The 24,611-nt window shown below is 39.1% G+C and overlaps 1 protein-coding gene across 6 annotated transcripts in view; it reads right to left on the bottom strand.

The window, feature by feature from the left end:
• Nucleotides 1–24,611, bottom strand: part of ARFIP1 (ADP ribosylation factor interacting protein 1) — a 56,453-nt gene that overhangs the window by 11,990 nt on the left and 19,852 nt on the right. For 4 of the 6 annotated variants that reach the window (XM_033059967.2, XM_033059965.2, XM_033059968.2 and 1 more), the window contains 6 exons: nt 17,263–17,377; nt 14,246–14,317; nt 12,386–12,495; nt 6,740–6,961; nt 3,209–3,366; nt 766–940 (listed from right to left, as the gene is read on the bottom strand). In XM_033059967.2, coding sequence (XP_032915858.1) covers nt 766–940; nt 3,209–3,366; nt 6,740–6,961; nt 12,386–12,495; nt 14,246–14,317; nt 17,263–17,377 — 852 coding nt within the window. Of the gene's footprint in view, nt 1–765; nt 941–3,208; nt 3,367–6,739; nt 6,962–12,385; nt 12,496–14,245; nt 14,318–17,262; nt 17,378–20,561; nt 21,206–24,611 lie in introns of those variants that run through there. The other 2 variants (XM_033059969.2, XM_033059966.2) reach the window with 2 other exon arrangements.

Here is a 24,611-nt window from a genome sequence, read left to right as displayed (position 1 = left end):
GGAAATATAGCCACACGATTATAACCATCTCATTTAGCATGAGTATGAACAAAAATCAGATCTTGAAAGACTGTAATTTTCACATCTAATTAGAGACAATTTGAAAGGATCCATTTATCAAAGAAAGGACAGTTTAAAAGTTTTGTATGGCAGTTTTGTTTTTGGCTAGTAGAATACAAAGGGTAAGAATCCCATCATTATGAGGGTATGGATGAAATGGTAGGGTTGAAATAAACACTACAGGAAAAAATCCACCCTTCAAACCAACAGTTCAAGAGTCCTGTTTTAAATAATGAAACTATAAGGGCATTAATTGTAGGAAGTAGTACTTCACAGTTCAAATCCTTAAAGAAAGCTTTATTTTGAAGAAGCCTCTTCGTAGTTCTGTTGCTTTCTTTGTACATAACCTCCATGACAATGTTGCCAAAGGTATGTATTACTTTCAATATTACATCAGTAATTATATGACTCATTCAACCATTAAATGTGGTAAACTGGAAAAGTAATGCTTTTGCAAACTTGAAACCTCCTGTATCAACAAGAAACTTACTGCCATAATGTTTGTAGCTGAAGCAGCTTGCTTAGGGCCTTCTAAAAGTGCCTGCTCTAAAAGTGATACAACAAGAACTCAGAAAATTCAGCTTATTTTCTTTGCTTGCTCTATTTTTAAATTAAAATATATTTAGAGAGGTAATAACTTAAAACACTTCTAGAAAGCAGAAACCTCTAGAACAAAACTCCTAAACATGAGAAATAGTAGCTTACCTTATTTTCTTCCAAAAATTTCAATTTGATAGATACATCATTACGCATTTTGTCATATTTCTCTTTATGCACTTGAAACAGTTGCTGTGATTGTTCAATCTTTGGTAGAGTGTTTGCATCACGAGGGCCAAGATTCAGCTCTTCCAGGTCTGTTCGATAAGCATCGTATTCAACCCTGAGAAGAAAAAGAAGGGAAAAAGCCCCTATCTAAGGACAGTCTCTCAAAACTGACCTCACAAATAAGTCCAAGTACAACAGAGGATGAACAAAACATTGAATTACAGAAAAAAACAAAAATCAAAAAACTTCAGCAAGTTTTTTTCTCCTTCCTATTTATCAATCACATTGTATAAAACTGCCTCAACAAACACCCTGTTTTTTCTCTTCTTGTCTCAGCCACATGCTCTCACCCCTCTGCTTTATATAGACTTCAGTTGTCAGAGTTTTTCCTGGGACAGCTCGTCCTACTAACCCAGAAAAAGCTAGAAAGTATTTTCCAGGTCATTCTTCCGCTGTTGAATCAGTTCACTGGAGAGTTTGTATTGAGAGTAAGAGGAACAGCAAGAGCAGGACACCCCGTTTAAGCAGATGTGTGAGGAACAGGCCACTTACACCAAACTCTTGACCTAAAGCATTTTCAGCACGCTCCAGGCTTCTCTACATGCATTAATTGGACATTTCATAGCTCTTCCACAAATACTTTGCTGACAACTTGTGTGTCCTATGGAAAAACAAACTGCAAAAAGATGGTGCAGCCCTGCCCAAAGCATCAGTCTTTCTTCCATACTTTTTGTAGATGTCAAATAATGGAACCTAGCATATCAACCAATTTTAATGGGACAAACCACACTATTTCTGATCTTTTAAATATACTTTCTTACTGACATTTCTTAAACAGGAAACAAATCATCATTAAAAACTGGTTATAAAACACAATTTTCAGTTGATGTAACTGCTCAAAAGAGAAATACAAGTTTTTCAGAGGTAAAAGGAGTAATATTCACAGGGCTCTTCCTGATTCTCATTGCCACTATGCTTGAGGATTTATATGTAATTTATGGCTTAATTCCAAAAAAACCCCCATAAACCTAATAGAGAGCTGATAGAAGAGGGGAACAGATGAATGCTAAAGTGCAACTGGGGACATGAAAGAAGAGGCACAGAAATAAATGCAACCCATTTTCACAGTGCAAGATGATGAAATGACCATGACAGTGAAGAACCTTTATAATTCATTTGCCTTACTAAAATGGCAAAATATTTGCTCTCTTTAGTGAACAGAAAGAGATAGCAATGAAGGTATTTCAGGAGGGAAGAACCATATATTGAAAATTACTGACAAGAACAATCACAGCAGATATATTTTGTGTACATTTTCAAGGGGATACCTAGAAAATGTACAAACCAATTTTTTTTTTAACGTGTTAAAAATAAAGCAATACCTTATTTACACATTAGTTCCACCTTTCATGCCTTTGAAAGTTTACCTAAATATCAAAACAATAACTTACTATTATATTTAAAAATAAGAATTAGAACAGAACAATTAAAAAAGAGGGGGAAAGAAATTCAAGACTCAAGCAGCTTGCAATTTCTGACCTAAAAGAACCCAAATATCACAAAAAATTATATGCATAAACTATATCCTTTGTCAAATTAAAATAAATGCATTTTATTCTGGTAAGTGAAAGAATGTAACCACTCATCAAGAAAGAGCTACAAGTCCCTGGCAGGAAAAAGGTACCTGGCTTTGGAATATTACAACACATCTACAAGTACAGTAATTTCACGAGTATAAGGCACACCAGATTATAAGGCACACTTCTGGTTGCCGGCAATTTTCTGTATTTTGTCCATATATAAGGTGCACTGGCATATAAGGCGCATTTCCAGGTTCAGATCAAAATTTCAGTCAAAAAGGTGCGCCTTATACTTGTGAAATTACTGTAACCTTCTCCAGGGTAGGAAAGCCATTATTCACTCACTAAGAAATTTCTGTTTTATTTTTCCCTTTCTGACCAAGCCTGCATTTCTAACTTCTGCATAAAACTGAAGTGTGAATTGTGGGCATTGTTCAACAGAGGCACAAGAATAAATGCCTTTCAGTCAAAGAGATTATTTTACCTATTGCCAATGGAGCTAGGGTTACATCTTCCACTGTCACACTACTTAAAAAGCAACCTTAATGGAGCACATTGGAAAAACCAGCTATAATTACTCCTACAGCTAACAAGCAGAATTCAGTCTACAAGGGAACATGTACAAAACATTTGAAGATCTGTGCAATCATTTACAGTTAAACAGAAATCCTCAGTAGATGAAAGCTATATTATAAGGTTTTTATCTGACAGGTTAGTCACTCAAACACAAGGCCTAAGCTGATACAGAGTCTGCTTCCCGAGGATTAATTCATAAGGAAAAGTGCTAGACACAGGATAGCTACCTGGCACTTTCGTACTGTTTCACAGTCAACAACGTATCCTCAATTGTTTTATTCACCAATGTATTCACACTGGCAATAAAAAAGTTAATAGCCCCAAGAAGTGTTTCTCCATTTTTAGCAAGAAGTTTCTGCGTATCTGCATTGTAGCCAAACTCCTCCTATAAACAAAGAACAGATAAAACAAAGGTGTAGATCAGTTGAAATTGTAGCGTTCATCAGCAACTATATTAAAAAATGCAAACACAGATGTGACAGGTCCTTCATTTCTGTTTGGGCATGATTATGATTAATCCAATATGATTTCAATACAATATTTAGTTCACAGTTCTTACGAAATCTCTCCAACATCAGTAAAACATAGTTTATGATTTTGTTAAGATGTTAGGATACTTTTTGTTATGCTATTAGGATTTAAAATCATGTTAACACACATGATGTTAAATCCTATTTTATAATGTGATTTTTTCTGCACACTGGTATCTTGAATGTTACTTGAAAGTAAGTGGTAATACATTCTTCACATTGTCATTCAGCAGGATTTTAATCCAGCATCTCTCATGGCTGTCTAGATAATGCTTTAATATGAACAGAGACATTGCTACATTAAATACAGTAATGTAACTAAATTCACAAGGGCACACAGCATTAATTAGCTATTAAGTTTTATTCTTATATTCTGGAAAGGAGCACTGCAAAAAAACCCCAACATCTATCATGGTTTAATAGGCTGTAAATAATTGTAGAGCAGAGCCTTATAATGAATAGCAAATAAATTTTTTAATGTAGCTTATCCATAAATTTCAAAGGCCAAAATTATTTCCAATGCATTTTAGTCACATCTAGACATATGCTTTGTCCATGTCTCTGTTAACAGCATTGTAAGCTGACCAAGGCTGCAAAGATTTTCCTAATGCATGGATGCCAAATGAACCCAATTATTATACCTATGTCTTCCATATGGTATCTCCGTATTTCACAGATGGGAGTTCTCACAAAAGAGTGCAAGCCCTGGTTGTAATAAGACACACTAGATTTATATTTGAAACTTTGGTCTTTTTAGGCTTGCACACTGCCAGCAACTGACTCAGAAGTACTGTATTCTCCCAATTTCCTTTCATCTGTCCAGAAAATTAACACCAGAGACAAAGGGTATTTCATGTTAACAAGTTCATGACAGTAAGGGTAATGGGTAATGGTAAGGGAAGAGTCCTCTAGAAAAGAAGGTGCAGTGGAAGTGGGCAACTGAAGTAGAAATAAAAAGAAAGAGAACTGCAGGTTTTCATGAGCTAAACCCTGCAAAAACTGCTAAAGATCTGTCATCTTTGCTTTGTACAGCTGCTTGAGTAGCAAAAGCAGTTGGCTAAATTGCTACAGATTTTGCTGGGAAAAAAAACCAAAACAACTATTTTCCAGCTGGCTTTGCTCTAATATTGCCAGCTACATAGCTAACATGAGCGCTAGCACAGAGGAGAAAGAGCAGCATACTAAGACAGGAACAGCAGTAGGACTGCCCCTTGCAGCAGATTAGTCCCATGTATTTTTCCTCCTGGAGGCAAGACTCCAATTAGTTTTTCAGCTGGTGCTCTTAGACAGATCATCCCAGACCCAAGTCAACAACACTACTAGTTCAAGGGTGGAGGGGGTAAAAAGGATGGGACTTCAGTGGCTTGCAGTACTAAGGAATATGCTAACCAACAAAACACAGGAAATCCTTTCTTGACCAGTTTACACTCAGTTCATAATCTATGCTAAAGTAAATTAAAATTGGGATTCATCTGCCTAAATAATTAGAGGTACATGAGCTTGGAACCAGCAGCTATTTTTGTATCCAAAAGAGAAACAGCAACCCATTCACATGAAGTAATACCTCACCAGATACCACATTAAAATTGTGTTTTGTTATCATTTATAGAAGAAGCAGCATTACCTTGAGACTTGGGGTTTTTTTAAATTTTATTTAAGCTTATATGTTGTTATCACATTAAACATTAAAAACTAACTATTCAGAAATTTTACTTTCAGTCCTGCACAAGTTTGAGAGGCAAAAATCCAAATATCCAAAAGTAGGCCAGGCTACAGATGATAATACATTACAGATTAAACAGAGGGAAAACAGAAAGAGGAAAGAAGACAAACACCAGGCAAGTCTCCAAGAAGCAAAGCAAAACTTAAAAAAAAAAAAAAAGTAAAAGCAAAAACTTTTACTGCAGCAGCAGAAACCTTTATTTGATTTTCATCAGCAACCCCATTCAAGAATCTACACGAGAGATGAATGATGGAAGCAAATTCGAAGACCAATACAAGATGTTGAAAGAACCTGGAAGACCAGTACTCCTATCAGAAGTTACAAGCTAACCATGGGAAAAACCCCAAGATTCATTAAATGAGCATGATGCCAGATTCCATCCAAGTTTTGGTAGAAACATCCATCTTCAGCACATATTTCATAATAATCACCAAGTTCTGCCACAAAACACATACTCCTATGTGTAAAGAATAAACTCATTATTAAAAGCTTCTTTTAGCAGATTATTTAATTTCTTAGTTGCTAGAAGTGCTCTACATTCACAGATTTTCATCTGTCAGACTAATATTAAAAATTCCTCCACATTAGTGTAGGAGTTTCATATTTTTTCAGCTAGCTATCACTTAAGGCTCCTCTGTGCAAGCATGAACTCCACCCACTCCCTTATAACTCAATAGGGAAAGACAATTATGGAAAGACAGATGTTTTTAAAATCACAAAGATAATTTGAGCGGTTTCAGCAGCTGTTTTAGGGAATTATAAAACCATTTAATACTGGTTTCACAAAGAAACAAATTGTTTTAACTTCACAAATGCAGAACAAGCAATGTCGATGCAAGCCAGTTACTATACTCTGTAAGCAACATCCACCTTGTCTCTTTTTACAGCAAACAGCATTACTAACTGGTAACAGGAAGTGCCAGTGTTACATTAACTTCTAAACCATGGAATCATAACAACCCAGATATCTCAAGATTGCCTCTCTTGCTCAGCAACTCCAGACAACATAAGATTAGTCTTTTTAGTAGAAAAATTCTGATTAAAAAAGGACTTTGAGATCAAATCTCAAGGATTAAATATGCTACAGAAAAATAATTTACTCATATTCAATGCACATAAGTGAAGTGCCCTAATCTACTTATTTCCAGGCACATTCCCCAAAGACATTTTGTAATTGAAATGATGTAACACTCTGGAGCAGTTTGATGACATTTCATTAGGTGCACAATTAATGCATCTTCCTACAAAGCAAAATCGTCAGTTTTTAAGTTCAACCATCAACTAAAGGCTAACATTTAAGAAACAATAAAGAACTATCAGAGATTTCAATAATTTCCTACAGTTTTAAGTGAATCACATAAGCTTTCAACATAAAGAGCATATAATTTATTGTTAACTACAATGTTTATAAAACTAGTTGTTAACTAGTAGATATTCTGCACGAGTCAATTTGTCTTATCTTCATCTGTACCACTGTATTTTCTTAACACTTATAAAAACCTTACATGAAGTTCCAATGATTTCAAACTCAGGTCAGCGAATGCATCTCCAAGTTGCCTTTGGGTATGTACCATCTGGAACAGTTGCGTGGACAGTGTCTGTGCCAGTCTCAAGATATTTTCATATTTTTTTTTGTTGTCTTTCAATCTATCTATCTGAGCTTCTAGTTCCAAGTCTACTGTTCTTGAGCCACGACCCAGTTTTTCAGAGATGATCTGACGTGTACACTGCAGAAAAGAAATTAAATTATAAAGATTCAAGTATATTCAAGACAACACAGCATACACCCATTTTCAGCTTCAAGGGACATACAATTACACACAATTCTTTCACAACCACCCCTTCCAATGTAAGTTTGTACAACAAACTGAAAAATCAACTCAGTCTTAAGAAGTTTATCAGGACTCAGCAAGAACAGTTTGATAAATCTCAACTCCTACTAAGATAGATATTTAAGTCAGCAAATTAAGAGCATAACTTATTGTTTCTCAAGTAAAAGAACACTTATCTCTTTACAGGTTTGGTGAATCTCATTAGTTGAAAGAAGCATTTTAGCCACTGCATTTAAGTCAATTAATAGCAGCATTACTACTCTGCATAAAAATGTCTAGTTAGTAATCTTTTGGGCTTTGTCTACCAATTATCTGATCAGAACATCCATGCTACATTTTCCAAAAATGTTCATTTTGAGGTTTTTCTTTAGGGGGCAAGTAAGAAGGTGGTTGTTTTCAGCATGTTTTTTTTAAAGCTGACTAGGAAACCAGGAACTCTTACTGAGAAATACGCAAAAGTATTAAAATGCACTTATTATTTACACATCTATAAAATTGAGATGATTGACTCAGAAAGACTATTTCTTTTCTGTCATAAGTCAAACACTTAGTGGGCTTGCAGTTCATTAATACACTGAGCAGGATATGCGCTCTTACATGGCTGTAGACACTCTCACCCAGCCTATGGCTGTAACAGAGCAGGGTACTACCACATTTCACTGATGTGTGACACCTTCTCTGCAGGAGATTCGAGCCCAGCTTGGCAGTGAACCTCCCAAGATGCACAGTGGGGTTTCCCTTCACTGAGACATACGAAAAGTCATTTGCAAAGCACGTGTGTTGCTAAGCTATACAGTTTCTCTATGGATAACAGAATTATTTACTGCTACAGTAAGTTACTTGAAGTCAATCTGTGGTCCCTAGGCATGAACAGATAACCAACTTAGACATAAAAAATTACTGCTAGAAACAAAAGTTACAAGGAAATTAAGTTAGTATTAAAGGCCACAACTACTCTAAAAGGACTTAACCTAACCACAAAGCTGCTACTTTTAATTTTTTTTTTCTGTGAAATAATGCCAAAGTTTATCTTGTAACATACTCCCCAAATACACTACAGCACTGGATTTCCCAGGGTTTCCCAATTCAAGGACTTTAATACCATCTTTACTTATCTCCAAAGGAGATGCACATTCAACCTGCTAGAACTTACATGTTCCTTCTTAATGTAATAGATGGGCACAGGAGAGACTCAGGAATGATCAAGGATATCAAATTGGTCATAATCCATAATGTTTAGGTCACAAAATACACACTATTTGGGCTACTTTGTTAGATTCAAGAAAAAGCACAGATAATCTAGGTGACATCTGTCTGTCAAGCACTACAAATTTGGGAGAGCATAACAAATCATAACATAGAATAAAATTTCACTACCAAGAGAAATTGCAAAATATGTAATATGCTCAGAGCATAAATAAGCCTTTCATTAGGAACTATGGAAGTGATTTTGGCTGTTTTCCAAAAGAACTCATGCTCACACACAAACCCCCATGGAAATGCAAGAGGAAAGTCGGAATCATGAAAAGCAAAATTTTTGAAAGCAAGGATAAATTACAAATGAAGGAATTGTTTTCAGCCAAGGGGTGTCGCTTCACAAGTCACAGCAAAACACCTAAAAAAGCCCAGCAGAGACAAGTGAGGAAAAACCAGTAATTGGAAAGACTTACATCACATTCTTTTTTAACTCAGATGTAGAAAAACATAAAGAAAATGCCCTAATATATTCTGATTTCCTCCAATTCTAACTGGACTAGTAGAAGCGCACAAGTTGCTCTATATTCTCACTAGCAAAGAAAATTTCATGCATTAATTCCATTGTGCTTTGTTCTAAAACTGTCTCTAAGGAAAACTGTTAGGAAAAAGACGACGCGACTCAAAAAGAAATCATCCAATGCAAAGTTTAAGAAAAACAACTCGGAGAAAAAAAAAGTTACTGCAGATGTTTTGGTTCACCAATTTGAGATTTCCCAGCCGATGCACCAATTTATGTAGTGGGTTTAGTGTTGGCCAAATGCTGGTGCACACACTAGAATTATTTACTTATTTCCTCCTGTGAGATAGGATTAGGAAGAAGGCAAAGCAGGCTCCAACTTCCAAGAGTATAAATATAAACGTTATTAACAGGTTTAAAAGAATAGTAAGAATCAGAATAAAACCTTCAGAACACTTCTCCACCCCTCACACACCCTCTTTTCTTTCCCACTGGCAATGTAAAGAAATAATTCAGTTTATTCGTCAGTTTATTACTTCTAGAATAGTCTTTCTTCAGTTCACTTAGGGAGAGGAGTCTCTGTTGTCATGCTATGGAGACTCCTTCACAAAAGAAAGGCTCTCTCCTGGCTTCAATGTCACAGCGAATCAGCCACCTGGGAGAACGGAAATCTAATCACCATGTAAAAGTCCCTTCCCTTTACAGCTTTCCCCACAACTGTTTTCGAGGGCTCAATCTTTGGCTAATGGGGTACACTTTTAAGGATGAGCTATTCAGAAGCAAAGGTTTTCTTTATCTATCTTTAAGATCGCTTTCATCTCTGGGAACAGAGGTCTTCTTCCCTGGGGGCAAAGGGTCTTCATCACTCTTCTCTCACTTTGTTCAAACTTCTCATGGGAGCACAGCTACTTTAAGCTACATCTGCTTGTTCAGCATGGATGCCTTTGCTCATGTCTTCAATTTGAATGCTCCACCCCTCATGCTTTTTCAATGAGTTACAGGAAAAAAGGAATCTGAGATAACAATCATATCTTCAGCATAGCCTTACAAGAGAATTTCGGTCCAAGCTAGGGCATCTCCTCATCCCCTCCCATCTCGGACCTGACTCCATCCTTGATGCCTTCACATGGTTTCTCTGCATGTCTTCACTCTGTTCTTTTCTTTCACTGGAGTGAGGATGGAAGGTCTGCAAGTCTCATTTGTGCAGTGAAAGAGTTAATATCTCACCCGAGGCCTGAAGATGGTTGGCGGCCCAGAGCTGTTTATGGTGGAGAATTTTTTGGATCTTAGCAGCCAGGACAGCAGCAGCACGCTGCCGGTCGGTTGATGGCTTCCCCTCCCCCTGGTTTCTGGTGAAACTCAGCAGGGACAGCATTCCAGCCGAGCCATGGGCTGGTCTGGCCATGCTGCGGGGAGGGAGAGGGAACCAGCCTGCCCTCTCCCAGCCTAGCAACCACTGGGGCCCAGCCCAAATGGGACAGGGCCTGCCTAGCCCAGCCCGGCCACACAGAGGGGCCAGGCCAGCCTGTTACCTGTACTGAGGCCAGAAAGTAAAAGGAGAGATTTCCAGGTTTTGTTCATTTTTAACATATGTGTTCACAGGGGTGTGTTCAACTTTCTTAGTGGATTAACAGGTTGTCAGATCTCAAAACCAATCATTGATTGGTTTCTGACAGAACAGAGGAAGCTCTCAGCAGTTCCTCTCAGAAAAATCACCTCTGCGGACTGGCTTTAATGCAAAACCAGCAGAGTTACATGCCAAAGATGAACAGAGACATTACTGGGCATGTCTCAGAAATAAATGTTCTACTAGTCGCCCAGTGTTAGAGAGGTTTGTAAAACAGGTTTGCCTTTTTTTTCCCCTCAAAGTTTAAGAAGTTGTATGAAAAATAAAAAGATAAGTTTGTTAGAATTGCTAGAAGTCAAGAAGAGTCTTGACTTTCTTGGGCCTAAATGTTTTTGCTAGATGGAAAATTTCTTATCCAAAGGGGAAGGCATGGGCAGAAGCAAGAACAGAAAAAGATCTTGTCACTAGACTATGGAAAGAGGGGCAATTTCTCTTTACACTAAGTCATGATTACTAGAGAGCATTCAACTGGAAAATGTGAAGGGCAATGGTAGTTGCAAAAGCATTTACAGATGGAAATGACTTCTGAATATTACCCAATAATTAAGATTTCTGAACTCCTGATACAGATACCATGGTATAGGAACTATTCATGTCAGATTCCTAAAGAACTTCCTAACAACAAATTTCACCACTAACTCTCCTTGTAAATTAATGTCTGGTACATTGATAGCAGGGATTTTAAATTCAGAGGGATTCAAGTGCTGACATTTACTTCTGTCCTTTATTTCTGCATCTTCAAAACTGTGAACAGTTAGCTATTATGAGATAAAGAGGACACTTCTTCCCATGATCTTCCTGATGGGAACCAAAGCAAGACAATATGTCCACAAATTTAAATACTGTCCTTAACCATATTAAATATGCTTTTTGTTCAAAGCCTACAACACAAATGCATGGCATCTCCAAGTACAATTGCACAATACTCCATTAACTCAAAATGAATTCATAAGTTCTCTGAATGATCTTGTATCTCAAAAAAAGAGAGTACAGCAAGTCAATACAGAACTGTAGAAAGATCATAACTGACACATCTCCTTAGGCATGTTTGGGAATAGATAAAAGTAAACATGGTGTTTTCTGAAAATGCTAGTCTTTGTTCGCTATATCATTACAGGTGTGATTCGGGATCTCAGCAAGGGGAAGCCTTAAGCCATAAAAGAAATCTAAAAATCTTGACTTAGCAGACACTACAGCCAAAGAAATAATGTTCTAAATAAAGATCCAAGACCAAACATTTCCCAACATTTTTCACTAGTCCTCTGGCTGTTGGTTCATGTCCACAACTCTATCATTTAAGCTGCAAGTATAACAAGAAGCTATTTTTCAAAACTGGTCTTTGTTTAAAACTTTTGACAGGAATACATTCCCTGACAATTGTTCCTTATAGCCTTTTACTGAGAGTCACTTCTAGTAAACTGGTGTGCTTTAAGCACCTTTTCATTATTCTTACATTATTCTTTTAATTTCATCAAATCTCAACTGATCATGAAGTAGAAGCACATAAAACACATACAAATTGAAGTAACTATTACAACACTAAGAAAAAACAATCAGCAAAAATGAAACAAAACCATCAGAATAGCAACTAGCAAGTTTTGAGTTTATAGATGCCCCTGATTTTTTTCACAACTAAAATCCTATTGTATCAGCACACAACTCAAAAAGACCAAAAAGATTCAATTCCAAGCTTTAGTGTTGAAATATCTACATTTGGAATGATGAAGGGAACATTAGAAATGGAACACTCTTTACCTTGTTAAATTAGTAATACCTATTAAAGATTTTCCACATTATACCAGGGATTTAACAAAGAATGTTATACTTGAAAGAAAACTAAGCCTTTCCTATACATTCTTGCTTATGCTCACTGCAACAACAGCTTACTTTCATACAGCTCTATTCTTTGCTATCTAGTAGGAAACTCACTTATGCAATATATACATATATATACACATGCACACATATGGCTGCATACCTTGTAAGTGTTCAGGCTCCACTTTCTCACCAATTCCAGTTTTTCCATCGCTGGATTCTTTACTTCATCTGCTAACACAACAGGTCCACTCTTCTGCTGAGCTCTGCCCCCTGTGTCACACACAAAGCAAATCTTCAAGGCCTTGGGTCTGGGCTTTTTGTTTGTTAGTTTGTTTTAAGGGATTAGTGGCAGATTTGTGCAATTGCACATCCAAAAGCAGAGCAAGGCGACAATAAGAACTTAAGATGAATGAGCAGATTTTTAAAATCAGTTCCAGAAAGAAGGACTTACAGTAATTTCACGATTATAAGCCGCACCTGATTATAAGCCACACATTACAATACAGTGTGTGATAAAAGGTATCTATTCTATCACCATCTGTTGAGGGTGGGGGCAGTGATCCTTATCTCCACGGAAGATAGTCTGCTAATGAGCCATCCATTGAAACCAGTAGGGCATTGTTCTTTATCTTTTCACAACCCATCCTCCCTCCAGCAAGTCAGTTTTTGCTAATGGCCCATTGAGTCCCACTGTGTGACTGATAAAATTACTTCATCCCATTGGAAGTTGCTCCAGCCCGGGGGAAGAGCCCAACATTTCTTACCAAGATAAAAACAGAGGTTTTGGGACACTAAGGTAGCCCCTTTCTCCACTGGACTCCAGAGGGAAATCGGATTTCTCCACATCACCACTGGACCTCCGGAGGGAAACTGCTCCTTCTACAGGACCACTGCTTCAACTGAATCACATCTGTCACTCCAGGAGGATGCAGCCACCATTTAATCGAACTGCTACCAACACCCTGACTGACGGGGTGTCAGGTTGTACTCTGACTTTGTCAGGCTTTGGAGTTTGTTTCTTTGTAGTACTGTATTTCTATTTTAATTGCCCTAGTAAAGAAGTGTTATTCCTAATTCCCATATCTTTGCCTGAAAGCTCCTTGATTTCAAAATAATAATAATTTGGAGGGAGGGGGTTTACATTCTCCATTTCAAAAAGAAGCTCCTGCCTTTCTCAGCAGACACCTGTCCTCCAAACTAAACCAGCAACTTTTTGTTCTTTGTCCATATATAAGCCGCACCCGATTATAAGCCGCACTTCGGGTTCGGACCAAAATTTTAGTCAAAATGGTGCAGCTTATAATCATGAAATTACTGTACTTTAAAACTGGTATGAAGTGTATTTATATCTCACTATTTCATGAAGTAATAGGACGAATTAAACATACTGAAAGCTCAAGACCGCTTTTGAGACATATTTATTACTTAATTCATGTTTAAAAACTCCAACAGTTGAACACTCTTTTGCATTTAGTCAATCTAAAGGTCTGTCTACAACCTGAAGACCATTAAACAACATTTACTGGCATACTGTAGTCATGAAGTACAGAGTTTTTTAATCTTTTCCAATGAAAGTCACTTTCCAGAAGATGTGTTTGGCCAATATTTTATTTATTTATTTCAGTGATTATTTTCAGTGCTGTGAATTCCTAATGGCTGTCCCCATAGTCTATTGGAGTATGTGATCATTAGGGCAAAAAATGCTAAAAGTTTCAGCTTTAAGCTAAATAAAAGATTTTGGTCACTCCTATTTTATCTACTATTTGTTATTATTAATATAAGTTATAATTTTAATTTCATGGAGTAAAAGTAGCTTAGAGAGAGGAAAGCAGAGGTTAATTTGTCAACTGTAAACTGTTGAACTCAGAAGTGAGAGGCACCAAAATCCCACAGAAATTTTATTTCCAGCTAATAGTACATCAAATAATTAAAAACATGGAAGGGTTAGTACAGTGTCAGCAGAGAAAAGGGCATTATCCATCCAGTGCTTAGATACTTGTGGGAGTAATTAAATCACAACCTTGCCCAGCCAGTCTGCTAGCTGCTGCACTGCTAAGAGATACAACAGACGATGTGGGTGATGCTGAGGAATCTGAAAAAGGGACATTGAACCATGAAAATCCATCTTCCCTTAGAAGTGAATGTGCACTCTTACAGAGACATGTTTTCAAAACAAAAAAAAAATTGCTTCAGCAACTATAGAAGTATTCACAGAAAAGTTGTTGGAATTACTGATGGAAATGTTTTTTAAGACGCGCATCTCTCCATGTGAACTATTCCAAGTTTTCCTGATTAAATCTTTTTCATTATTTTTTTTTTCTGTAAGAACAATCAAAATACAACTGAAGGGTTCACCAGTGAAGTACACACTATATCCATGGAAGACTGTTATATAACAATCCACAGCTGAAAAGCTCTTTTTCAGGTCTAGGTAGAATTCAATCTGCACTGTCACTGAATGGTACACTAAAGTATTAAGGGTTGAAGTAAGCCCAGAAATTTCTGTCAATTTCAGGTACACTTTATTGACATCAGCTCTTAAGTCTATGTAAACATTCAGCAATAAGTTATTCTGAAGATCATACAAGTCATTAGCTGTGAAAGTGTGTAAACTCATTCCCAAAAGAAAGATTTTACAGCACTTGTTTTTTCTCTTAAAAAAGCAAACTAACAAAGAAAAAAAAACCCAAACCAAAACAAAAAACAACCAACTTTAAATGACCTGCACTGTATGTGTTCTCTAAGCTATTTTAGGATAAGGCTCATTACGCTTTTCAGAGCCTAGCCACTCTTTCGTAAGAGATAAATCTGAAGTGGTATCCTAATGGAATTTTCAGGATTTAAAAAACAAGTAACTTAGCTTTTCCTCTGTAATGATGAATGATCACCATACTGGGAGGAACTTTAACTGCTTTTGCTGAGAAATTCCAATATACTTCAAGGCTAGTGTGATGAGGGGAAAGAAAATCAAACCTAAACTTTGCAGTTTCAACAAAATTTAGTTATCAGTAACCCCAAAAATATCACTCAAACTACAGTAATTTCATGATTATAAGCTGCACTATTTTGACTAAAATTTTGATCCGAACCCAGAAGTGCGGCTTATAACCTGGAGCAGCCAATACATGGATGAAGTTCAGAAATTTGCCAACCTGGAAGTGCGAGCCCGCAGCAGCCCTGAGCCGAGCCGGAACCCACCCGACCCCGGCGGTGGGACAGCAGGGCTGCTCCCCGGCCCTGGGCAGCAGCAGCACGCCCCGGCGGTGGGGCAGCGGCTGGGCGGCAGCACCTCTGCCCACAGGACCCCTCCGAGCGGCTCCACTGGGCTCGCAGCCCCTGACACCGGCGGGCAGGGGCTCCGCACTCCTGCCTGCTGCTGCACAGCGCCTGGGGCAGGGCACCAGCCTGGCTGGTGACCAGTGGGGCCCGCCCAGCGCCGGGGCCAACCCAGCACCGGAGCAGGCTGGTGTGGCCCTCGGGGGGGTTCCGCCACTCGCCAGGAAACTTTCCTGCCTGCGGTCCCTGCCGCCTCTTGACAGCCTGGGGCAGCAGGTCCCCAGCCCGCCCGGTCCTGCTGCCCTCGCCTCCCTGGGCCGCATCCACCCCTCACCTGGGCGAGAGCAGAGCCGATAGGTTTAATAAAAGTGAGTGATTTTTCTCTGGTTTTTTTTTTTTTTTCGTTTTTAGGCATAAAAGTTTGACTGCAAGATCCTGCCTGAATCATTTCAGCAAGCAAGCCAAGCCAAGTAGTTAAAAAAAATCCTTATAGTTTTACAGGATATTAACACAGCCTTAAGCATGCTTCATCATTCGACATCCCCCAAATCCTAAAAGCCCTTCCTCTCTAGCACTGTCTATTTTGCATTCAAAAATGAAGCCCTAATAAGGATACTCAAAGAGAAAACAATATTTTTAGAAATAGGGCAATCATTCAACTTTTCTCCATGGTTTCATAGGAAGCCCTAGCTTTTACCACTTCTCTCTCTCTGATTTTGCTAGAACATCAGAAAGATCCAAAGAAAATATCTGTGGAGAAAATCTGTGATACCCAAACTGTCTAAAGCTCACAATTTGTGTACAGAAATTTCCACAGAACATTTGCATTTCAAGCACATTAGTGTAGCCCTATATATTCCCTTACAGGCTAATACTCTTAACAGTTTCAACAGTTATCCTAGTAATATAATACTAAAAGGCAGGAATGGTGAGCAGTTTGCCATCTGCTATAGTTTTCAGCTAGATATTTTGCTATTTTCATAGGCATAAAGAAATACAGCATTCACCTTGTGATATATGTAAAGTACAACATGTAAATCAACTGTTTTCATAGGCAAAGAATTTTACCAAACAGGAAATGAAGCAAAATGTAAATTAAATTTATGACTACGAAGAGACTTACTTTCACAGCTGCACAACAGAGATAATTTCAAATCTTTCAAATTCAGAAACTGTCAAAGGTACATAATTAATTAAATACCATTTACAAATACAGTATTGTGGTGTCCTATTGCTTTTAGACAGGAAATAGTAACATTATTGGCTTGTCTATCACTTCACATTTGTCATTGTTTAATACCACTTAAGTTCTCTAAGGCATACATTGATATGACAAGATGAATCCCAGTTTTTAAATCTACTCCCAGTAAGGGAAGTGTGTATTACAAATAAATAACTCTCCAGTTACGTTTCAAATCAGAGCAATAACTTGCAAAATTTGAAGAAAACTTCAGTGCAATGTACTAGTAAAATTTTTCAGCCTGGCACCAGTTCAAGCTGCACAAGGTCTTCCCTTCCCGTAACTGCAGACCAACTTAACATTAAATAGTTTCCTCCGGTTGCTTGACAGATACAAGTGTACCATATATTGTCTATTTTAACCACCCAGCTATAAGAGAAAAGAAACTGGTTTTCACTAATGCAAATCTCAAATGTGTATATTCATCCAAAATGCTCAAAGAACAGAACAATGTATTTTTGACCATGTAAGAATATGCCTAAGATTTTAAATTGAAAAATCCAAAAAAAAAAAGCATTTACCTTTTCTTGGAAACTGTCCTGCCTCAACAACTCCCTCTTTGGCACCATCAAAGCCATGAGATGTTATTTTGGTTTCAGAAAGTCCAAGTCCAACTGGTAATGAACATTTCAAGTTCTGGAAAATACATGAATAAAAATGGAAAGTTAAAAGACAACAAAAAAAGTTATTTAAGTGATTAAAGAATTATAATGCAGTTTCAGCATCTCTCAGACAACAATTCTGCCTTCATCCCAGAAAGTCCTTGCTGCTGTCACAGCCTTCTACTAGTATGTACAAATAAAACATAAATTAATGAGGAACACTGCAAGAATTTATTCTAGATTTTTTTTTTATATTGATGACTAAGTAGAATGCCATGTCTTAGAGAAACAGCTACCAAAAACCTGGCCAGAAGCATCATGTTATGTGGTCTGAAGATGGTCTAAGTAACCATGTCAGTTTAATAAAGTTTCCAGTTCAAAACTGACAAGGGTGCAGAATGATGTACGATTATAAAGCAGAAAACATCTTACAAACCAAAAATATTAAAGCAACTATGAAAGAAGTAATTTCATGATTATAAGCCGCACCCAATTATAAGTCGCATGTTACAATACAGAGTGTGATAAAAGGTATCACCATCTGTTGAGGGTGGGGGGCAGTGATCCTTATTGCCGAGGGATATATTCTGCTAATGGGCCACCCATTGAAACCAGGCGGGGCATTGTTCATTATTTTTCACAACCCATCCTTCCTCCAGCAAGTCATTTTCTGCTAATGGCCCGTTGAAATCCACTGTGTGACTGATAAAATTACTTCATCCCATTGGAAGTTGCTCCAGCCAGAGGGAAGAGTCCAACATTTCTTACCAAGATAAAAACAGAGGTTTTGGGACACTAAGGTAGCCCCTTTCTCCACTGGACTCCAGAGGAAAACTGGATTTCTCCACATCACCACTGGACCTCCGGAGGGAAACTGCACCTTCTACAGGACCACTGCTTCAACTGAACCACTCCAGGAGGATGCAGCCACCATTTAATCAAACTGCTACCAACACCCTGACTGACAGGGTGTCAGGTTGTACTCTGACTTTGTCAGGCTTTGGAGTTTGTTTCTTTGTAGTACTGTATTTCTATTTTAATTTTCCTAGAAAATAACTGTTATTCCTAATTCCCATATCTTTGCCTGAAAGCTCCTTGATTTCAAAATTATAATAATTTGGAGGGAGGGGGTTTACATTCTCCATTTTAAAGAGAAGTTCCTGCCTTTCTCAGCAGACACCTGTCCTCCAAACTAAACCAGCAACTTTTTGTTCTTTGTCCATATATAAGCCGCAGCTGATTATAAGCTGCACTTCGGGTTTGGACCAAAATTTTAGTCAAAATGATGCGGTTTATAATCGTGAAATTACTGTAAGCTATTAAAGATTTAAAAAACTCACTAAGCCAGGTATAGCCTTAAAATTAATAGCATCCTTATTTCTTACAAATAGCACAGGAAATCTTTTTAATATTTGACATGGGAGTGACATCCAGAAAGACATCACTTAAACAGCTTCCTTCTCAGCACCTGTTCTGCATCATGAATGTTCAGAGCACAAAGCTGCCACTTACTTTTGTTTGCTTTTGAAACTCCTTAATTTAAAATTGCCTGAGATTACCTTATTTAACTTTTGAGGGCTAGAATAAATTATTTCAACAAGCTCTCAAATAACTAAAGTCTTCACTTATGATCGGCAGCGATCTCTTTTATGGTCTGAGATCACTCACTGCACAGTAGTGGTGGTTTGAGAGTTCGTTTCGCAGCCTGGGCACCGAAGGAAGAGTCAGAAGCCGTTTTTCTTAGGTTTCCAAGGTTGTTTATTCTTTCTTATCTAAGGAATTTTCTCTCTGACTTACAGCAGTTCATCCTGCATCTCGTTCAATGCTTTCTGCCTGCCCTCCAGGGCAGGACTTCTCTTTTATATTCTAAATTACGCATACATTGTTTACAATTAATCTCCAATACATGACACCTACATTGCATTGTCCAATTTTTCCTTAAACCAATCCAGAATTGGCATTCTAACCCAAAAGATGGATGACATGAAGAAGAAGAAAGAAAGACATACCACACCCTAAATCCTCCATCTTGTGTTCAGGCCCTAATATAAACAATTTTTAAAACTTCACTTTTCTATATTTAATACTCTAATTTATACTCTACTTATTTTTGTGACTTCGTAATTCTTCATATAAAGATGGTAATTTTTCCCAGGGACTTAAATCGAACTCACAGGGGGTTTGGGCACCTTTCCAAGGCTTCTGAGCCCCCAGATTCCAGGGAAGCCAGGGGAATATCCTGGTTTCCCACATTCACTGAAACCCAGCACAGGCCTAAGAAATACTCCACACACCACAGTTCACATATCATCCTACTGCCCATTTTTTTCTGTTTCACCTACCTCTGAAAAATGCTCTCCATAGGTTTCCTGGTGTTATGGAATTAGACACAGTACTTTAAAAAAGTTTAGGTTTTAAAGCAATTTAAAACCACTAATTCATAGAAATAAAAAGTGAGTGGAAAAAGTACTACAAAAGTGAAAGCAAAATGGTAAAATACAGTTACAAAAAAAAAAAAAGCATCTAGAAATCAGAAAACTGTCAGTGTCTGAAGTCAGGTACTATTTTGCATCCCCTCTGCTTCCATACAGAAGTTAAAAAGTGGAAAAAGCATAGAGGACCACTAGAGAAAAGCTATACATAGCTTTAAGATGTCAGTGCCTAGACACATGTACTGTTTATGATACATGCAATGGTACTAATTACAAAGAAAACACAACCTTTAAAATCTAAACCATGTTTGATCTATAACTGTAGTCATTCAATCCACAAACCAGAAGCAAGGTAGCACATAACAATAATACTGATACTGCCTAGAGGCTCAGATTTTCAAGCAGTAGTTTTGGATCACAATCCCCCAGATTTATTTAGATGTCTTCAGTTTAGATAAACCCCTGGGAAGAAGAAAAAAGGAAGAACTACAAACATATGAATTCCAGCAAATTAATTTTTCCAAGTGTGTTCCAGAAATCTCACTGACACAAAAAACCCAGCATGTTACTGCAAAGAGTAACCAATTCCTACAGCCAAACTTTCACTTACATGAACAATCTATTTGCTAATACATCATGCCATATTTACGCACCTGAAGCGTTATACAAAAAAAACCCCAAAACAAACCAAAACAAACAAACAAAAAGAAAAAACAGCATGAAAAACAAATAGTAGTCAGATGCAGAACCTGATCTCTTAAGCACATCAGAACTTTGGATACATACTGTTTTCAGTCTTCACAACTGACTTAACATTGATGCTTCCATTTAAGTACTTGCAGTGGGCGGTATGCTGGAAAGCCTTTGCTTCAACTTAGTTTAGCTAACAGAGTCCATTTAACCCAAAATGCAGCAAGTCACTAGAAGCTGAAAAAGCAGAGAGACTTGAAAAAGGATAACCAGATTGCAGAGAAGATGAACTGATTTCACAAAAAGGACATGGCATAAATTATCTTTTTTCCTGAAGGCACCCTGGCGTGTTGTGTAGTTTTCAGAAATATCTAAACCTGTAGCCAAACCAATGTAGACAGCTAAGCTGCTTAAGCATGTTCACAACAGTAATCTAAGCAATCATCTGTATTTAAGGTTAAAATGCAGAACATCTGCTTTGTAAAGACAAAAGTTTGTATCTAAACCTAAGCAACTGCACTACTTCCGTAGACTCAATGTAATTCTAATTTGAAGTTAAACACAAGCTGAACAAACTACATAATTAAATAAATCAAAATACTACAATGAATCCATCTCTTAAACAAAAACTTAGTATTTGGAATACGAAAACTTTAAAGATCTACAATTGTGCTTATACGGATACCAGAGTTTTTAAAGTGAATATACATATACAGTAGTTTCACGAATACAAGCCGCACGGATTATAAGCCGCACCCCCGGTGCCTCGACAATATTGCTGTCTTTGTCAATAGATAAGCCGCACCCCGAATATTAGCCGCACTTTCGTTCGTCGCGAGAATCTGTGCGCAGCTTTCACAAATTGGCCAATTAGTAACAGGATCGCGGCATAGCGGGCTTTACTGGCTCGGGGCGGGGCCAGGCAGGCTCGGCCCGCTCATGGTTGCCGACGGGGCCGGGTGGCCCAGCTCAGCGCCACGGCTCGGCGGGGCTGGCCGGGTGGTGCTGCCGCCGCCACCGGACTCGCTGGCCCCCCTCTCCCGTCAGCACCGCCCCGCTGCCGCGTTCGCTCGCCCGGTTGGCAGGGCTGCCGCCGCCGCCGCCGGGCTCGCCGCTCGCCCCGCGCCGCGTTCGCCGCGCGCCGCGCCCGCCCCGCGCCGCTTTCGCTCGCGCCGCTTTCGCCGCGCGCCGCGCCCGCGCCGCGCCGCTTTCGCTCGCGCCGCTTTCGCTCGCGCCGCGCCCGCCCCGCGCCGCTTTCGCTCGCGCCGCTTTCGCTCCCGCCGCGCCCGCCCCGCGCCGCTTTCGCTCGCGCCGCTCTCGCTCGCGCCGCTCTCGCTCGCGCCGCGCCCGCCCCGCGCCGCTCTCGCTCGCGCCGCTCTCGCTCGCGCCGCTCGCGCCGCTTTCGCTCGCGCCGCTTTCGCTCGCGCCGCGTTTGCTCGCCCCGCGCTGCGCTCGCCCTGCGCCGCGTTCGCTCGCCCCGCCGGCCGTCCCCTCCCGTCTGCACCACCGCCGCGTTTCCTCGCCCTGACCGGCACTGCAGGCCCCCGCACCGCCGGGCTCCCCCACGCTGCTGGCCCCGATTCTGCTGGGCTTCCCCCGCTGCCAGGCAGCCCGACCCGCCGGCCTTCCTGCTTCTGCCATGCTCCCCTGCACTGCTAGCCCCAGTTCTCCCGGGCTCCCCCGCCCTGCTGGCTCAGGCTCTGCCGCCCCCCTGCCCCGCCCTGCTGGCTCAGGCTCTGCCGCCCGCCCCCACACTGCTGGTCCCGCCTCTGCCCGGCTTTCCCACCTCTGCCGGGGCCGGCCAGGCTCCAGCTTGGCTTGGGGCTGCCGCGGGCTCTCACTTCCGTGTTGGCAGCTTTTAGAATTTTGTTAATGTATTAGCCGCCCCGGAATATTAGCCGCACTTCCGGGTTTCCACCAAAATTTTGGTCAAATTGGTGCGGCTTGTATTCGTGAAATTACTGTATATGGATATGTATACAAACACGTATTTGTTCGAAGAGATCTACCTTTATCCCACTGTCAAAAAGGCAAAGTTCTATTTAAAGAAAGGCAAACTTCAATTCAAACCCCTTTTTAAACACCTATAAACCAGTCCAATTATATCTTTATGTAGAATTATATTCTTGCATATGAATTTAAAAGAAAACTTTACCATTTGGTGATTTATACATGACCAGCATTGACAAAAAGTCAGTGATTATCAAAACAATACCTTTTTGTTGTTTGCAAACATGCAAGGTACTGTTCAGGGGAGACACATTTGCATGTAAACTAAAAGTTTTAATGTCGCTCTTGCAACTGATTGTGCTTGCGTTTTTGTTTTTTTTTTTACACAAGGTTAGATAAACAAAGAAGCTAGCAAAAAAATCTGTAATCTTACTGACAAAACAGTTTATCCCTTCAATAACATACAAAGAGGGATAATTTAGAAACACTGCGCAAAATGTCACACTTAATGGAAGATATGACTGTACTTAATGTTTGAGTGGTAAGAAGACAACATAAATAGCTTTTGGTTTTGTTCCCACTAAATGCTGGCTCTTACAACATAGCAAGTGAGGACAGATTCCCCTCCTACAATATGATTGTATTTTGAATATATATTGCTCTCCTAGCAAAGTTTAAGATTTTTTTGTAAAAGGTGAATTCAAACCTTGAGAATTGCTCAAAATTTATTGATATGTGACCTACAAATCCAACAAATCCATTAAGGGATCACCACTGCAGCCATTAAGGGATCACCACCGCAGCAGTCTGTCCTGGAAGGAAAAGGTTGTGAACCAGCTACAGTAGGTAACCACATTAGGCCCTGGACACTGAGAAGCCAAGATAGATAACATCCAGTTAAGGTGTGGCAAGAAGTAAAGGAGAAGAAAAGTATTATGGGAACAACTGGGAGTGACCATCCAAATAGACTACACAACAATCTGTGATTGGTTGAGAGCTTTCTAGAACATTCCCTTTCTAGAACATATAGTCTGTGTAAGTGTGTGATCAACCCCATTCAGGGTCTTCTAAAGATGCTACATAGATCTGCGAGTGCAGTACTTTTAGGGAGCAAGGACTTTATTTCTTAGAGGTAGCTGTGAGCAGGCATTTCGGGTTATGTTTTATGTTGCACCCTTGTGCACGCCCTTTTATTTCTCCTCATATTAAAGCTTTCAATTTCTATCCCTTTAGTTGTTCTTGTCCCTTTATTTAGTCATTTCACCAATACGATCCTGGGGTCAGGGCGGGCCAGACCGCTTCACACCATGACCAAAAAACAAATGAAAAATGCTTCATTAATAATTTTCATTTGTATGAGGCTGAAACCATGTTTATGCAATTACCACCAAGCAAAAGTATTTTAATTTTGTAAGTTCGCTGAAACCCAGCGTTAGAGGTACAAAAAACCACAATTCCGAACATTCCCAAGTTAAAAGGCTGCATTACCTACCCCATTCTCAGACATTTAGCAAGAAACAAAAGTATTAAATATAACTAAACACAGTAGGTGCACTAGCTTAATTAGGTCTAGTCAAGACAGTTCAAACCTGTAAGTCATAGAACATTGAAGCTACTTTAAATATTTGTTAAAATCCCATTTTAATGACTTCAAATCACTATATTAAAGTAAACATATTTCAGTCAGGTTAGCCTTATTTACACAATTCTATTATATGGATCATCTGATGAGCCAGCATGGATTTTTGACATAGCAATCCTGTTGAGACAGAAGACACAGCAAAGAAGTTGTTCAGAATGCATGTTCACAAAGAAATGTTGGCTAAATGACAAGACTATTTCCAAAATTACACTTCCCAAACATTCTATACCTAATAATCTAAAATTATTAAGAGGGAAAAGACCAGAACTGTATTGTTTCTCCAACAGCAGAAACCAACCCAGCCAAAACTTAACTTAACTAAGGAGCAACTACGGAAACACCACTGTATTGATTTCTTAGTTATACTACGTCATTAGTAATGCATCACTAAGCATTAACTTCTGCTTAGTACCAACAGGAGGTTTAACAGATACAGTTTTACTTGCCTTTAATACCTTGGATTAAGGTATTAAAACCTCACACCAATGGATAGTTCAACAGTGGAGAAACTAATACCAGACCAATCACATGCTTGTTTGTTTTTAATGGTGGAT

This window comes from Catharus ustulatus, chromosome 5 (genome assembly GCF_009819885.2).
Source record: "Catharus ustulatus isolate bCatUst1 chromosome 5, bCatUst1.pri.v2, whole genome shotgun sequence".
NCBI classification, from domain to species: Eukaryota; Metazoa; Chordata; class Aves; order Passeriformes; family Turdidae; genus Catharus; species Catharus ustulatus.
The sequence above is the reverse complement of the archived record's forward strand: the minus strand, read 5'-3'. Positions and strand labels throughout refer to the sequence as shown.